General features: G+C 38.0%; 1 protein-coding gene across 1 annotated transcript in view; it reads left to right on the top strand.

The window, feature by feature from the left end:
- The window catches only part of LOC138721926 (macrophage mannose receptor 1-like), a 36732-nt gene extending 20473 nt beyond the window's left edge, over window positions 1-16259 (top strand). The window contains exons 19-30 of the mRNA XM_069859525.1: window positions 1105-1205; window positions 3423-3559; window positions 4600-4714; window positions 5296-5492; window positions 6714-6804; window positions 8089-8321; window positions 9962-10127; window positions 11763-11915; window positions 12322-12438; window positions 12646-12807; window positions 14839-14871; window positions 15512-16259. Of these exons, the coding sequence (XP_069715626.1) occupies window positions 1105-1205; window positions 3423-3559; window positions 4600-4714; window positions 5296-5492; window positions 6714-6804; window positions 8089-8321; window positions 9962-10127; window positions 11763-11915; window positions 12322-12438; window positions 12646-12807; window positions 14839-14871; window positions 15512-15681 (1675 nt within the window). The 3' untranslated portion in view covers window positions 15682-16259. The remainder of the gene's footprint in view (window positions 1-1104; window positions 1206-3422; window positions 3560-4599; window positions 4715-5295; window positions 5493-6713; window positions 6805-8088; window positions 8322-9961; window positions 10128-11762; window positions 11916-12321; window positions 12439-12645; window positions 12808-14838; window positions 14872-15511) is intronic.
- The last annotated feature ends 1183 nt before the right edge of the window (window positions 16260-17442 follow it).

The raw sequence follows: 17442 nt of genomic DNA, 5'->3' as shown, positions 1-17442 counted from the left end.
TACAATAAACTTAACAAGTATTGTGAAAAGAGGAACGTGCAAATCACGTTCAAAACTAAAGTAAAAGATACTGAACAGCATGACACTGACACTGCCAGCATTCCCACCTGCTAGTTAGGATATGTCTGGAAGGTGAAAGACCATGCTTCTAATCTTGACCTGAAACAGTTTTAGAGGAGATTTGAATTTCATCTCTGTATTTTAATGTTGCTATTGAGTGTCTACAAGTCACTAATACGGGAAAGGAAAGAAAAGGAATGAGGACACATACGCTGTTTGTGACTGAGTCAGTGCATGTTTTTAACCTCATGATTTAGGACACAAATTAAGGAGACAGGGCATTGCTTGGATCCAGTAAGTATAATCTCCTTTATTTAGATTAAGTGTATCAACAGCAGCAAGAAATAGGTGAGGGAGCTGGACTTGGTTCCAACTTCAGGTTGGGTGACCTAAATTCTGAACTATTGATTAAAACACAGTGCCAACCTCTTCTTCCTTCAATAGCAATATGTTAAAGTTAATAAAAATATGTTAAAAGCATGTAAGCATAAAGAAAAAATGTCAGGTTTGATACTTCAGAAAGGGTGGTTTTAAAACTGATAGCATGTTCATTAGCTTCCAGACACAAGAATTAATAGAAATAACGTATGGAAATGTTTTCCTTCAGGGTAAAATCCACAGAAAACACTTTTTTTTCCTTGTTTATATCTATGAAAACATCAGAATGCTCAGAATAGGAAGCATAGTATTAACTAGGAGATATGATTACATCAGTTAAGATAAATAAATCTTTTATTATTACTTTACTGTATGTTATGGCTAACTACAAATAGCTTCTGTTATTAAATGATGACTGATCACTCCTGTCCATCAATGGAAATTATGCTTGGTGTTTTCTTTTTCTACTTTGCAACCAGTAATATTTTACATATTTTTTTTCAAATTAGAATAATCAGCTAAGGAGAGAAAATCTGTAACAGTCTTTCCAGTTTTAATCAGCCATTAATGCTCATGGGCCTTCCTAATTGTGAGATGTTAATTAAGGTTCTCATCTCACAATTGAAGTCTATTTATTAATAACTATTTGTATAACTTTTCTATAAGCTGGATAGATGGAACTCCGGTAACCTATGTGGCCTGGGCTCCTAATGAACCCAATTTTGCAAATAATGAGGAAAATTGTGTGGTAATGTTGTCACAGCAAGGTAAGTAACTATTAGATTTTACTTGTCTCTGCTTTGGTTATAACTGATGCTGTCAAACTTCTACTGTTAGTGTCACACAATGTTTTATGTCTATTTTCTGCAATTCCTTTCTAGCAACCAGCCAACAAGGTGCAGTAACTGGTACAACCACCTGTCACATATGATCCTATAACCTTAGAATGGGAAGAGTTCAGTACCATGTGTAACTCAATGCAGATGTCTCTGTGGGGATGTATGACATTGATATTGCACATTTTTACAGGGCTTTTCACTGTTTATCTCAAATGTTGAGTGGGGTCTGTCTTCACTCCTATGAAGTTAGGAAAACATTTATGACAACTACAGGAAATGGAGGGAGTTGAAAGTACAAGCCAATGAAGAGGGAGATAAATACATCAAATGACCAAAGACTGTCAGTAGATGTACTCTTAAAGTTAGATATCTTGCACATCCTAGAGCTAGTCTTTCCTCCTGTTTGTACTTTTGCAATTTAGCTGAGGCTAATGCAAATTCAGCTATATACATATAAGGAGAAGAATTTACCTGAAATTCTGCCCTTATATAAATACACGAAGAGCAAGATTCACCTTTCTAAACCTAGGCATCTGGTCTAATTGAGATGCATCTTGTTCTTTATCTGTTGATCCAGAAAGGTGCGGCTATCCCACCAGTCCTAGTCACATCTTCCAGCTCGGCATTTAAGACTCCTCATTCCTCATTTTGTCTCAGATGATGCTAGAAGTTTACATGTGAGCAAATGAAGTAGCCCATAAAGGAAGCACTAAACTTGAGCTGATGTAACTAATGTGAAATGTAACTCTGAAGTCTCATTATGGTCAAGGGGAGATCTCACCTGCACAGCCAGTGCTGCCTGAAGAGCAATTAAATTTCCTCTAGCACAGTATTCAGTTGCCTACTGTAGGCACCTGAGATAACCTAGAGTTAGCTCATCTGACTGTAAGTTTCACATATAAACAGTGCCATATCTGTCAGCTCTCTGCAGATACCTTGCATAGCTTCTCAAACAGCACTAAGCAGTGCTTAGACAAATGAATCCTGCCTTCGCTCTATATTGACTATAATAGCAGCTTACAAAATAGCATATACCTTGCCAACTTTTTTTAAGGTATTTTAATCTGCAAACTGAATCTCTAGATAATATTATATTTACTTGAGATAGAATCATAGAATTATAGAATCACCAGGTTGGAAAAGACCCACTGGATCATCGAGTCCAACAATACCTATCAAACACTAAACCATGCCCCTCAGCACCTCATCCACCTGTCCCTTAAACACCTCCAGGGAAAGTGACTCAATCACCTCCCTGGGCAGCCTGTTCCAGCGCCCAATGACCCTTTCCGTGAAAATTTTTTTCCCAATGTTCACCCTGAACCTCCCCTGGTGGAGCTTGAGGCCATTCCCTCTTGTCCTGTCCCCTGTAACTTGGGAGAAGGGGTCAGCACCCTCCTCTCTGGCACATATTTAATAACATATGTCTAGATACTACATTGTGCCCTTAGATTCATCTCGTATTTCCTCTCTCATCTTTTCTTACCCATTTTCTTTTCAAATTTTCTTGTGGGTATATTTTCCCTGCTGCCTACAATGTAATGATGCTGTAGCTTAAACAAATCGTAAACAAGTGTGCACATTATGGAGAGCCCTCAGTGAGGAGCAGAAAGGTAAGGAAGTTCAAATTAAACACAAGAAACTACAGCTATGTGACTACTAGAATTTCGATGGGCTCATCTAAGGTTGTTATGGTTACTTTGTCTTCAGGTCACGCTGTAGCCTGAAATACAAAATGGAGAATGTTGTGTTCTGCTGGAAGTAGTTCTTTTTTTTCCTCATCTGCTTACTGCAATTTTCCTACTCAGACTCTTTGATATACAGAGGTGGGGAGGGTGGAGAAAGTAGAAGGAAGTTAATTGATGACCTAGGCATTTCTTCTGAGTCACTGACTCTTTCTTCCCAGTCCTTTGTTCTTTTTTCGACTGCTAGACAGTAGCCCTGTAACTAATAATGCTGAGCAGCTAATATCCATAAACATCTTCTGCATGTAAAAAATAGTTGAGTGAATACTTGTAGCATGGTTCTTTTCCTCACTTTTATGGTCTGAACAGAAGAGATTAGCTGCTTTCTAACTCAAAGTAAACAATGAAGAATTATTGTTACAAATACTAAAGCGTCTTGAATTGCTTATTCAATTTTTAGGCTTGTGGAATGATGTAAACTGTGGTTCCCCCAATAAATTCGTATGTGAAAAACATAACAGTTCCATTAGTTCAACGGTTATTTTTCCATTGCCTTCTGGAGGATGCCCAGAAAGCTGGTTATTCTTTAACAGCAAGGTAGGTTAACAAGTAACTTTAGTAAGTTATGTAAATTAGAAGTGAAAAAAAGAACTACAAAAAATTATTTTTATGATTACAGAATAAATTGTGGGACTAATTATCCAGTCAGAACACATTGGTTGGATGGCTGGACTTTTTTGGAGGTGACTTTAGACATTTAATTTTGCAGAAAAATACAGTAAAAATAGATGTATGCTAAAGAAATTTCAGAGAACATAGTGTGTGCAGGCTTAAAATACACTGTTACTGTTTGAGTAAACCCCTTCTCTTCCTCCCCTGGTTTACATATTAATGTTAGAAACTAAAATTTATCAGTTATTCATGGAAAAAAACCCACCTCCAAATGGGATGATTTAGAGAGAATTGATTTGAGCACTCCTTTTGGTTTGTATAGGACTCCAAAAACTTTGAGTTCAGAAAGATTATGCCCAATTACAATTGTTTTGAACAGAGGTTTGCATTCAGACATGATCTGGAAGTCCTTATTGCTGTAACAGAAATATTTTTACTGATTTGTACCAATACCAAGGTCTATTTGCCAAATGTTGTTTTGTCTATTTTATATGCACTGTGCTAGTGTTTTATCCTCAGAATGTTAGGTCAATATGTCAAAAGATATTTTATACGTGTTGATGGGATGAACAGTTGTAACCACAGTCGTTGTGGAAAACGCACAGCAGAGATCATTCCATGCAGCTGTGTCACTGAAAGCCACATTTTCTTGGTTATAAATGATCTCTCTCTTATCTGAGGAAGCGGGTAGGCAAAAATGTGAAAAGTTATTATATACTTGACATCATTACAACCAGTTCAGGGGATACTGCACTCCTGGATTACACCTTGTGCAATGAGAGGAGCAGTTACAGCACTTCTGAATACATTTACAATCTCAAGGGTGAAAATATGCACTGCCTTTTGAGCTCTGTCACTTATTCTAGCCCTGATTTCTTTTTATGGAGACATAGCTAATTGGTATTTGTCTCATAGAACAGTTCCCATCTTTTTTAGTTTGAAGTAAGTGATTGCTTTTTTTCCAGTGTTTCAAAATATTTGCTTCCAACATGACAAGAAAGATCACGTGGCATGCTGCACGAGATGCTTGTATTGATTTTGGAGGAAACCTGGCTTCCATACCAAATGAACAAGTGCAAGGTACATATATAGGCTCTATGGAAAGAAAAAATATATAAATCTCTCACTAAAGAAACTGCTCTACTCTCCAGAATACATCAAGGGATTATCTGCTGAAAATTGCTTATTAGCCAGGTCTGTTTATGCTTTGTTTTAAGTCCAAAGTGGGAAACAATGGCTAAATTATTCCATATAAGAAATCAAGAGTGTGTTTCTAGTTCTTTCATGTTTTCAATTTTCATGAAACTTCCACTCTGTTTTGAGTGTGGTTGCTCAGATGCCTCAAACTGACATCTGTATTTTCTGTCTCTCTCATTGGGAATGTGATTCACTGGAACACTACATGTGCCTACATGGTGGGGAAGGGACATTTTCTAGTTTGCTCCAGAGCTTTCTTTTTGGGTATTTTTTCAGCCTTAATGCTCCTGTAACATATGTTCCTACAGATGCTTATCTAAACATTTAGTTAAAGACAGATGGGCTCTGTAGCAGGACGTGTTATCCTTTTAACATGGCCTCAGTTCTGGGCTTTTGAACATTTCTGCTGTTTTGAGTAAGTCATGATGAGCTTTCCCTAATGTGAAATCTCTCCTTCCTTCCAGCTTTCCTGTTTTATAATTTAAAAGATGCCACGACTAATGTTTGGATTGGGATGAATGATATCAACAAAGAGTCCACATTTCTTTGGACAGATGGAAGCACTGTTTCTTATACTAACTGGGTTAAGGGTGCACCAGAAAATAAACAAACGTACTTTGACTTTTATGAGTATGAAACGTTGACAGACATCACTGTGGAGGTACAGGAAATTTATGTAACTTGTATGTCTTAGGAATCTAGATGATTTTCCTAAAAGGGAACCTACAGCAGCAGTAATAAGATGCTGAAACAAGTCCTCTGTAAGCAGAATGTGGCTTAGTAAATCACCTGATAATGATTCCAAATGCACCAAAAATGTTTGGTAGAGGTTCTTAAGAAGAGGGTCTTTATGCTTTGCACCTGACCATTGCCAAATAACAGTTCTTTAAAACAAACCTGAAGAGACATATATTATATCAGTTCCCTCATGAACTGCATTAATGCAAATATTAAAGTGCAACACCAAATATAGAAAAGTTATAATAATCTATAATGAAGATTGTTGCTGCAACATGTATGAATATGTCCCAGTTGTGCTAATGTGCTCCCACAGTGCTTAATTAGTTTCTGGTGGTACAAAAGGATATCTTCAATAAAAGGGCTATTTCTCTGCTGAAATTCATTCTCTTTTTTTTTCTCAGAAGTATTTTCTGAGAAAGTGATAGGCAGCTAGTGGATAGAGATTTTTTTCCACCTACCATCAGTCAACATCTTTATGACTATAGCTTGTTTAAATCAGTGTAAGAAACTTGGACGGAATGCTGAAAGGTGATCATGGCCAGTCTTGAAATCAAGGGAACCATGAAGGAAATCTTGAAGCAATTAAACAGAAGGAATTAAAGGAAAAATTTGTTTGTTACTAAAGGTATCTGGTAGTAGTAACTTGATAATGACTATAAACAATTTGTAATCTACTTTCTGCAAGATAGTCTGCTTCACTTACGATAAATTCAGACTACTGCTTTTAATAATGATTCTTATATTATTTTTCTCCTTGATGGAAATGTTTTGAAGCAGTTTTACGTAACTTCAAGTAAAAACTGAGAATACGTATTATAGGCACTGTAGTAATTTCTGTAGTCATTAAGAAGTCTCTTAAATAGTACTGGTAAGACTCTTTTTTACAGACCTTTCTTTCAGACCTTGACTGATGCCAGTGGAAGCGTGGTTCAAACATAAAGAGTCACTAATAATTATCAGGTCAAGCTGTTTGGCAGAATCCTAGGAAATTTGAACTAGATACACAGGTGCTCAAGGAACTCTGCTCCAGTCCTCTTTCTAATTTCTCTGCCAGCAGGCTTGCCCTAGGAGTGTAAAAGCTCCAGCTCACCGTCTCCTGATTGTGTTTTGTAATGGCTGTGTATCCTTCCCTCTCCTTTAGACAGATTGTGTCTTTATCATGAAGTCAGATGGGAAATGGAAAGATGATAGCTGTGACAACGAGAGAGGCTATTTATGCCAGATGAATCCACGTGAGTTCTGTTTAACCTAGTCTCCTAAATAGAAAAAGTGTCTCAGATAAGCTGAACTTACAAACTGATGTGATTTCTTTCAGTTTTGAGTCTCATTCTGAATATCTCAGGCTTTCAGAGCTCCACTGGTCTTAAGGCTGTACTACTTTTAAAGTACCATTTAATCCTCAGAGATTGCTGGAGAGGAACCACTACCTTAACTGGGGTCTTGTAACTAAATAACGAATAATACTAGAGAATAATAAAGGGAAATGAATTTAATCTCAGTGAAATATGGGTCTTTTAGGAGTCCACTTTAAGTGCAGTATAAATACATGCTCTTGCAGTGATCTCCCCATATTCCTGGCTGTCTCGGAGCAGAGCATTTAATCCTCTCTTAACACTTCTACTGGATGTCATATGGTGTGTATTAACAGGTACAGCCTCTTGGCTGTGTCTTTATTTTAGAAGATTTTTTGGGGGGGGGGGGGATTTACACCAAAAGAAGTAATGAATATTGACTGTCCAGCTGTAATTATGCAAAGCCCTGCTGCCCAGCCATATAATGTGAGAAGGCAAAGCACAGATAACAAAACAGTTTTGCCTCACCTTTATTACAGCATTAGTAAAATCTATTACCCCCTCTTCAATCAGCCCCTGCAGCAGCCTGTTCACTTTCAACATAGAACCCTGCACAGCAAACACATAGTTTTAAGGAGACATTTTTAGTTAACTTCATCCCAGTTACAGCTCTTCTGAATACATTTACAATCTCGAGGGTGGAGACATGCACTCAAGCATGTAGGCAGTGTTCAGGCAGCCCTTACAGACAGGCTAATGACTTTGAGTCAACAATGAGTGGTGATCAATTAATATCAAGCAGCAAAGTCTCAGGTTGTGACAACAGGATACAACAGTAAATGTCATAAATGTCTAGCCCTATGTCCTCTCCACCAGTGATCTGAAATAGGTGTATACTCAGATAATCTAATTTAGCCAAAATATGTTAAAGCATGGGAACTCAAATATCTAATGTATGAGTCTTAGTCTGCACTAGTTAGTCCTCTAGCAAGTATAATCTCTTCTTCAGGACATCTAGGATTTCACTCTGCTTTTTAGATTAACAGGTTTTGTTAATGTTTTACAAGTTTGTTTTGGGCTATTTTATTTCCAGATTGTTCACCAGCTTAAATGAAGATCTTGTTTTATTGTTAATGCTGGACGTTTTGATCTATTTTTTTATGGCTTCCATTCTAGAGATGAGTGGTATGTTGTAAATTCATGCATTCTGTTTTTCCTCCACAGTTACCATACAGTCTGAAGCACCAACAACATTTCCATCCTCTGGCTTTGTTCGTTATGGTGATAGTAGCTATTCAATCATCTCATCTGAAATGCAATGGGAAGAGGCCAGAAAAAAATGTCAAGACAAATCTGCAGAACTTGCCAGCATTTTAGATGCCTACATCCATTCATTCCTGCAGATCCAGATGCTGAAATATGGAAAACCCGTATGGATTGGTCTTAACAGCAATATGGTAAGTGCTGGACAGATGGGACATGGAGGTGCTTGGTGAGTTCTCTTCCTCTTTATAAACCTGCTGGATGCCCAATTTAGAACAGTGCCTACACAACTGTAATCTGAATTCCTTTACTGTGTATATGCATAGAGTCCCCGTGGTCCTATTAGAGTTATTCAAAGACTTTCATGTGCCACATGGAGTGAAAAGGTTAAGCAAGAGATAAGTGAAAGTAGCAAGCACTAGAAGTGCAAAAGAAATAAAATCCCAGACTGTAAGGGCCCACTCTCAACACCAGTAGTGTTTGGTCTCCCCGGACCTGCAGTTGAAGGGGAAAGGTCTTTTGGTATCTGCATGGCAAATTGGAAACGGATGAATCTCCCAGGGTAAATCTAAATGCAGTATTTATTTCGGACATAGCCAAATTAACAAGCCAGATACCCATGTGCACTCCAAGTCACAAATTCTCAAAGCTGCAAAACCAGATCACAATCTGATACCTCAAGACAGCCAAGGTTGCTAGACAAACAACACCACAACTCGGACTTAATCCAATATACCACAGTGTCAGGGGAAAAAGTAGGTACAGTGAGATAAGTAAGAAAGAGAGAGGGGAAAAAAAAAGAACCCAGGGAATGGGGAAGAAAAATAGTCACCACTCCAATGGGGATATGTGGTACATTAGGAACATGTAGTCTGGTAGTTCTTTAGGGCAATTGTTCCTCAGGCTGATTTCATTGGGGTGGTGGGTGTGCACACCATGTCTTCTTGGCAGACTCTGTTTACAGGGCAAGTCCATGCCCCTTTAGCATGTAAGGGGGTGGTCTTGCTGTGCATGTGCAGAAGCTCCTTTGGGAAGGTCCTCAAATTGAGACTGGGGGCTCCAGGACAGTCAGGTGGGTGGGGCAGCACCTGCTGCTGCACCTCCTTCCTCCCCTCAGCAGCATCTGCCCCATCGGCTGGTGAGGGGCAGTGGGCCATGCCTGCTCCTCCACCTCTCATTGTTAACCAGGAGTTATAGAAAAGCCCCTTAGGCACAGGCAACCCTGTACTCAGACAATATTTAAGACGCAAACATTACCAGTAAAGGACTTGGTCTTTACACTCAGTCACAAGCCAAGATGTGCAGCTATTGTGGAGAAACTGTTAGCTGTTCCGCAAGTCTAAATCCCTGCTCTATAGAGTCTACTTGTAACTATTATTATATTAATAAAAGTTATTATGAGTATTAGAGAGATATTTTAGGATCATTTTAACTATTTAATGTCAAGTAATCATTACTCACCAAATAGCTCCCAGTTTTAATTTATGTGAAGAAGACCAGAGGGGACAAATTCTCTGTAATGGATTCTCTTGGTACGCGATTTACTAAATTACCTAAGAAGGACTCATCTGAGTTTCTTGGCATGTTGTAGAAGTTTGTGTTGCTTCAGAACAAACCTCCCCAAAGCAATGAACTGTTGGATACTGTTCATATGAAGTTCTCGTGTGGCTCAGAGCACCCAGTGACATTGCTTAGAACAGTGAATGGTGTTTAATAAATGGAACAGTACAGAGATTTTTTTTTGATTAAAAACTCAAATAGACATAGGACACTATATTCACATGTCTGAGCCTTTATGTAAAAAACTCTGTTGCCTGAACGTCTTTGTTTTCAGACTGGCAGCTATTACAAATGGATTGATAACTGGAAAACCAGGTACACAAAATGGGCACCAGGGGAGCCAAAGGAGAAAAATGCTTGTGTCTACCTAGATCTTGATGGTACTTGGAAAACAGCATCCTGCAATGAAACCTACTTTTCAGTTTGTAAGACGTCAGATGGTAAGCAAATTACTGTAATAATTTTAAAGACTTAATCTATTAGCCTACCTAACCCTAGAGACTTTGCTCTGGCTTGGGCTAGAACCCTAAGAGGGGTATGCTTCAGGATACTGTCTGCTTCCTTGCAAAGTTTGGATGTTTTCTGTTGGACAATATATCAATACAAGCACACCAAAGCCTCTTGCACAAATGCATATGGCTGAACTGCTTTCATTGTAGTCATAACTTTGCATAAGATGAAACTCTATCTTCAAAGTGTTTTGCTCTTTCTCGGGTGGGAGCATAAACCACATTTGAGATTGTGCGTAAAATAAGTGCTGGAATGTGCAGTGACTGTATGAACTGCAACAACTAGCTAAGTTTACAAACAGGTATCACTGAGCAAAAATACTGGCAAAAGCTTCACTAATTTTCCTATTGCTAGAGCTGAAGCAGTTATGATGTAGGTATAAGAGCCTTGTGAATTTGAATAATACTTAAATTCTTTGTAGAGGTATGCAGAAGTGTGTTCCTGATGTGAGATTCAGTATAGATTTTGCCACTTGAAAATGGTTTCTGAATTAAACTTTCCAGGCCTCCATTTGGTCTGTATATGCAGTGCAGACCAATAGAAGTGATTTGGAGTTGCACAGTGATCAGAAACAGCAACTAATTTGGCAGAGGCATGCTTCACTGGTGGTTCCTTTGTATAACATGACAACATCCAGAGACAAAGCAGCCATAGAGTATGGGACTGTGATATCAATGTTTCACTCTGAAACAAAGAAATTTACACCAATAACCAATGTGGTTATTAAGTAGGTATTCTTTATTCAGTGCTGGAGAAATATCAGGATTTGTCACAGAATCACAGAATCACAGAATAACCAGGTTGGAAGAGACCCACCGGATCACCGAGTCCAACCGTTCCTACCAAACACTAAACCATATCCCTCAGCACCTCGTCCACCCGTGCCTTAAACACCTCCAGGGAAGGTGACTCAACCACCTCCCTGGGCAGAGGTGCTTGTCCTCAGAGTGCTTTTACCCAACAGTGATTTCAGAGTGCTACATACACAGACGTGTCTTGATAGTCATAGTTTTTCCGCAAAATGACAAGAACACCTTATTCCTGGAACTTCATTGCATATCCAGTGAGTTAAAATTAATCTCATCCAGAATCATTAAACTTGCTCCTATATGAGCAGTTAGTTTTAAAGACCCTGGGTCTTAAAGACCCTTTGTTGTTAATCTTGTTTTAACACATTGCAGTTGACATTCCATCTCACTGTTTACAAATCACCATTTCAGTTAGCCTACAAGAGCTTTCTGTTTCTGTGAGAATGCAGATTCAAGACCTATGTAGTCCATAAGAGTTTGCTTTCCTCACAGCACTGCCACAGCAGTTCGTTAATTGTGGCAGGGTGTCATTTGTTTCCTTGTCCTAATAAATGTGACTGGAGAAATAAGATGTTTCATGTTCTTGATTGCCTGGCTTTTCTGACTGTCTGAGCCGGGGGCCTGTAGAAACAGTCAGGATTAGATGTCCAGATAGTTAAAACCATGTGAAAGAAATCCCGCAGTATTTATTCACATGTCCTACATCATGTGTTACTCATAATGCAATACCAATTTCATACCATATGGCTTCTTTAGCTATTGCTCCTACTGAGCCTGCTCAGCTGCCTGGAGACTGCCCCAAAGGAATCGAACTCCAAGCTTGGATCCCTTACCGCAGCCACTGCTACTACTTTGAAGCATCAGCTGGGACAAGCTGGGCACTGGCCTCCCTTGAATGTGTGAAGTTAGGTAAGAACTTTCATTATCAACTGATTTGTCTGAAAGTTCATACAAAACCGACATTAAAATGGAAAAACATTGGTAAAAAGAATCATTAGAAATACTTTTTTGCCTACCAAGTTATTCTAAATCTGGCACAAGGAAAATAAACTGCCACAAGTAACTTCACCCAGCCTTCTGTCCTCCCCAGGTGTAGAGCTCCCCATCAGCTCCTCCCTACCCTCTGGGCAGTGGAGGGGCACCATGGCTGCTCTGCATCTCCAGGTCTCTGTCCTCTGCAAGAAGCAATCAGAAGCTTATCAAGTAGAGTGTGTGATAATTTCAAAAGTTATTGTTTGCACAGACTTGAAAGGAGGAGGTCGTTTCAGCAGTTGCTTACAAGGATTCTGGTTATTTGCTTGCTAATACCTTTCAGGTGCTACCTTGGTTTCAGTAGAAAACGCAGATGAATCTGACTTTCTGATCCATACAATACAACCACTTGGAAATAAAGTAGGAGGCTTCTGGATAGGACTTTACCGAAACGTGGATGGTAATGTCTTATATTGATTACTTAATTGAATAATGCTTTTCTAATTTGAGAAAATTGAGAGTAATTGTATTTTTTACAAATGGGCCTTCTGCTGAATGATGGGTTGCTATTACATTTTTTAAGCCATTTGCTGAGCTAAGGAGTTAAAATATCCATGAGATGTATTTATGTATTTATTTATTGATTACTCTGCATGTTGCTTTTCAGGCCAGTGGTTGTGGCTAGATAATGAAGTACTGGACTTTGTTAACTGGGAGGAGAAAGAGTCCAGTGTGGAGCATCACTGTGTTGAGATGACTGCACCATCTGGTTATTGGGACAACATCGATTGCTCTTCTGAAAAAGGATTTATCTGTAAAACACCCAGAGGTAAATAAGTCCTTAGTGACTTAGCCCTTAGTGGCAGAGTGGGTCTCATTGTTAGAAACTGTTACAGCCCTCCAACACACATCTGAAAGTAATTTCTGAACAGTTTTGTTTGGCATATTCCACTTTTCTAAACATTTCTAGTTGCCTTTTTTGCAGCCTGTGAGCCCTTTACATCTCTGTCTGCATTCACATGGAACATGCTGTGTGCACCTTAGGTTGAGAATGACACTTTCAGAAAACTTATGAATACTTAACATGGGTATTAGTATGGCATCTGTGTAACACTTGTGCAAACTTAGGACTTTTCCAGGACCTAAGTATTGTAACAGTTATTATACTCTTGCAAGGAGGAATTAACACAAATAATCAAGTTTGCTCTTCAAGGTTGTTGTACTCTAAAAAATATTACTGTCTGTCCACTATTAAAAACTAGCTTCATACTGGGCCTGATGCAACAACTTTTAAGTCATTAACGCCTCAGAGGTACTAAAAGGCCAGCTATGTAATCTCCAAACATAATATAAGGAGTAATTGCCTATTAAATGAAAACTTCAGGTCTTTACAGAGGCTGTCCTTTCAGCATTTCTGGAAAATTTGACACAATACTCTATATGCCAGAATAATATTTCAGAGGTAAATAATTATATATAGTATTCTTAAGTGGAGATACAGAAGATATGTAAAAGAAAGCAATATCATTCCATTCTCTTAAGTTAGGTGTTAAAATCAATTATACCTAAAAAATAGCAAGTTGACATCCCTTTGTACTTTCTTTTGTAGTAGCTGTGAGATCAGGTTTAACTTTTCAGGTTTTGCACTGTGTATTGTCCCGAGCAAATCATGAGGAATATCCCTGTCCTACACTGAAAACCTCATTTCCTGTGTAAAACAATTTTTAGGATTCTTTTGTTTGGATGAAATGTTGAAAGGACATGATTTCAATACTAAAGATAATATAGGACACATTAGTTCTCAGAAAAATAATTAAAAATTCAGGGTCAGCTTTTAATAATTTTGCAAATATTGTCTTTAATTGAAAAAAACCCCACAACAACCTGAAATGTAACCAAGAACTAATTGCCTCCCATGAACTGTTAATTCCCATGCTTAAATCAGCACATGCCCATTGCAGCACATCAGTTAATCCCCCTTAAAGATTTACGAAGAACATGGCAATTGTATGCCATCCCGCATAGTACTAAAATAATGCGGAAACACTAAAGTCCATCTCATATGTAACTATTTCCTGTCTTAGCAGGCGATGTTCTTTCTTTGTGTCTAGTCATTTTGCCTTCTACTCTGCTTTTGTTTAATTTCATGATTTGCTTTAATAATTTCTCCTCTGGGTAGCAAGTGTGTTTTCCAATTGCAATGTGTAACAGCCAATACAAGAAATATATTGATAATTTAGGGAGCCTTGATTCAGAATAGTATTTCTTACTTTATAAGATCATCCAATATATCTAATTCTCCTGCTTTTCTGAGTGCCAAACACTATTAGCAGGTTTTCAAAAAAAAAATTATAAAATCCTTTTTTTTTCTCTGTATATTTTTTTCATGCATTGGCAAATGAGAAGACTACAGTCTTGATTCAGAGGGTCTTTTTTCTAAGGAAGACAACTTAAGAAACTTAATTGTAAGAGCAGAATCCTGCTGGACATACAGACCTTCCTAAAATATGCTGTGTGATATTAATCTCCAGAGTTGTACATCATGTTCTTAGTAAAATAACATTATTATTTCAAGAAAAATTTTAAACCATGTTTTTAAATGGACATAGAAAAGAGTCAGTATTTGAATGTTATTAGACATAAAAACAATAACAGTTTTCAAATATCAGTATTATGGTTTGGTAGAGTTAAGTAAGAAGGCAAAACCTTAGTAACTTATCTTTTGCCTTACATATGTTGTCTTTGGTAACAGACATTTGCAATCCTTATGCACTAATCCAGGGGGGGTTGTTCCAGTATTTTTTTAGGAAGAAATGACTTCTAATGGTTTCATATTTTTTCTCTATTATATTCATTGAAGTTGAGCCAAGTGGGAGTCCTTTACAGAAAAAAGGTAAGAGCTTTCATAAGAAAATTAACGAAATTCTAAATACGAGAATGAGTTTCCCCAAATCATTCCCTGTTACAGAACAAGTCCTCCTGACAGTTACTGGCATGCATGGTTACAAATCACTCAGGGTTATCCCATGGTGTTTTTTATGGGCATAGGAGCACTCTCATGCTCTTCATTGAGTGGACTGCTGCAGGGCTAACTCTGACCTGACAAGCTCAGCAGCGACCCAGCTTGTGACTAACTTTGAGAACAGGCACAGAAAGCTTTAAGTAGGCTGTTAAAACCTATGTAGATAAATATACAAATTTATTCCATAGGTACTATTGTATATAATATAACACAAAAATATCGTAAAACTAATTCCCAAAAAATTAGCATCCCATATCCATATCTAAAGCATACATTTTAATACGGTTCTTCCAAGCATGCACTGTATGCTTTGTATGTTACTGTAATCTATATCCACTAAATCCGTATCAGTTTTAGCACGAGACCTGCCTACTGATCAGCAACAATGCAGGGCTCAGATTTACACTAAACAGACTCCAAGATCAGGCAGGGGAGAACATCTCCATGTCTTTCATCTTGTATGTGGAACAAAAGATTACTGTTTCTCATAAAAAATATGCATTCATTTCAGGTGAGAAAAAGAATAAAGAGGCACACCCATCTGTTCATGTCTCTGTCTGGCCGCTCCTTTTCTTGGCTGCTCTTACTCTTCTTGGAGCTAGTGTGGCAGTCTATTTCTACAACAGAAAAAGACAAAACCAACTATCAACACATTCTGGCAATGAAACACTTCTAACTTGATGTGTCAGTGACTGAAGAATCACCGATTCCTGTAGTGTGTATCAATTTGGAGAAGCAAGTTAATTGCTGAAATTAAAGGATGTACTTGTAACAGGTCTCTAGTGAGGATATCTGTAATCTTAAATTACATCCCTTTTCTCTTTTTGCACTAACACACTCTTGTATTATGCATATTTTACAAGATCAGATTTATGGATTGATGTTATCAACACTGGTGCAAGTAACTTAACAAGAACAAATAAACATGATGAAAAAAGACTATAAAAGTCAACTAGTGAGAATGAATGTTCAATAAAGTGTGATTACTCTTTACTACTGTATGCTTACGATTTTGTGGACACTGCAAAGAACTCAAAAATTAAAATCTGCCCAACTCCGCTGCAATCTTGAACTCATTTTGCCCCACAAACTTCACTTCATTGGACCAGCACTTTTCTTGTTCCTTATAGCTGTATCCTGTTACATTTACTATAAAATGGTGCTTCATATACTTATCTCATACAACTTTGAGGTAGAAAAACCTGCCATTTTAATTTTCTGCTATAGAAAATACAGTTCATACCAGCAAAGGATATTAAGCTCAGGTGAAGGTTTTGGCCTTTTTTTCAATCCAATACAACCATCAACTGCAGTGTGTTCATTGACATGAATTAAAATATTCTCACCCTTGCAATCTTCCTTCTTTCTGCTGATGCTTTGAAATAAATTAAGTTTTTATTACTATAATTTTCAGCTCCAGAATTCCCTGTGAAGCTGGGAATCATACAAGCTGGTGGATCATACAAAAGAGACAGCTCTAAAGTGTGCAGTTCTTTCAGGCTACCCCAGTGCCTGCACCAATCTCCCTCCAACACTTTGCAGCCTTGGGGAGCTGCATCCTCATAAGCATCCATTTACACAAGAGCGGAACAAAGCCCAGTTTGGACAAGAGCACAGCTGGAGCTTCACGAGGTGGAGGAAGGAACTAGGCAGGAATGTGTCCTCCAGACTTTCTCCCTTAAGATGCCCTCTGTCAGAACCATTTTATTTTTTGATTTAAGATGTATCAGATATATGGTTTCACTCAGTAAACTCAATTTCTGTTTCTCTCCTGCCCCATTGTTTTCTGCGGCACCACTCAGCTTTATGACTTAGGGCCATCCTTGCAAGCTTTGCTTACGCCAAGCTCTACCTGAATGTCACCTGGAAATATTATCAAACAATTTGTTCAGTTCCTACTTTTACTGAAATCCAGCCTTTTTTTTCTGAAAAAATGTTGTTAGTGCTTTCTAACAGTCAAGTCAGCAAGCATAGCCAGTTCTTGCAAAATTTTTCCCTAACACCATATAAATAAAAGTAAAGATAGTTGCTCCTCATGAGACATCTTCTGTTCAGCTTCTACATATATCTCCCAACTGACTCGTTCACTTCTTGTTTTTTTCAATCTCATTATCACAACTTCAATTTCACTGTTGTAAACAAACAGAAGTAACAGTAGGACTTGTCTGCATGTGAGCATTTGCCAGCACAACTTTGCAGAATAGTTATATAAGAATTGCAATGCCAATATAAGTCTTCAGATGATTATTTGGTCCCAGATTAAAAGAACCATAGAAGGGTTTGGGTTGGAAGGGAGCTTTTGAGGCCATCTAGTCCAACACAGCTTTCCAATTTAGCTTACATCTGGCTTTGTCCTTGAACACCCACATTAGGAATATCTCAGATACATGAAAACATCCTTTTGCTTGACAAAAGTAAACCAGGTAAAATTTTCTGTTACAC

This window comes from Phaenicophaeus curvirostris, chromosome 6 (genome assembly GCF_032191515.1).
Source record: "Phaenicophaeus curvirostris isolate KB17595 chromosome 6, BPBGC_Pcur_1.0, whole genome shotgun sequence".
NCBI lineage: Eukaryota > Metazoa > Chordata > Aves > Cuculiformes > Cuculidae > Phaenicophaeus > Phaenicophaeus curvirostris.
The sequence above is the reverse complement of the archived record's forward strand: the minus strand, read 5'-3'. Positions and strand labels throughout refer to the sequence as shown.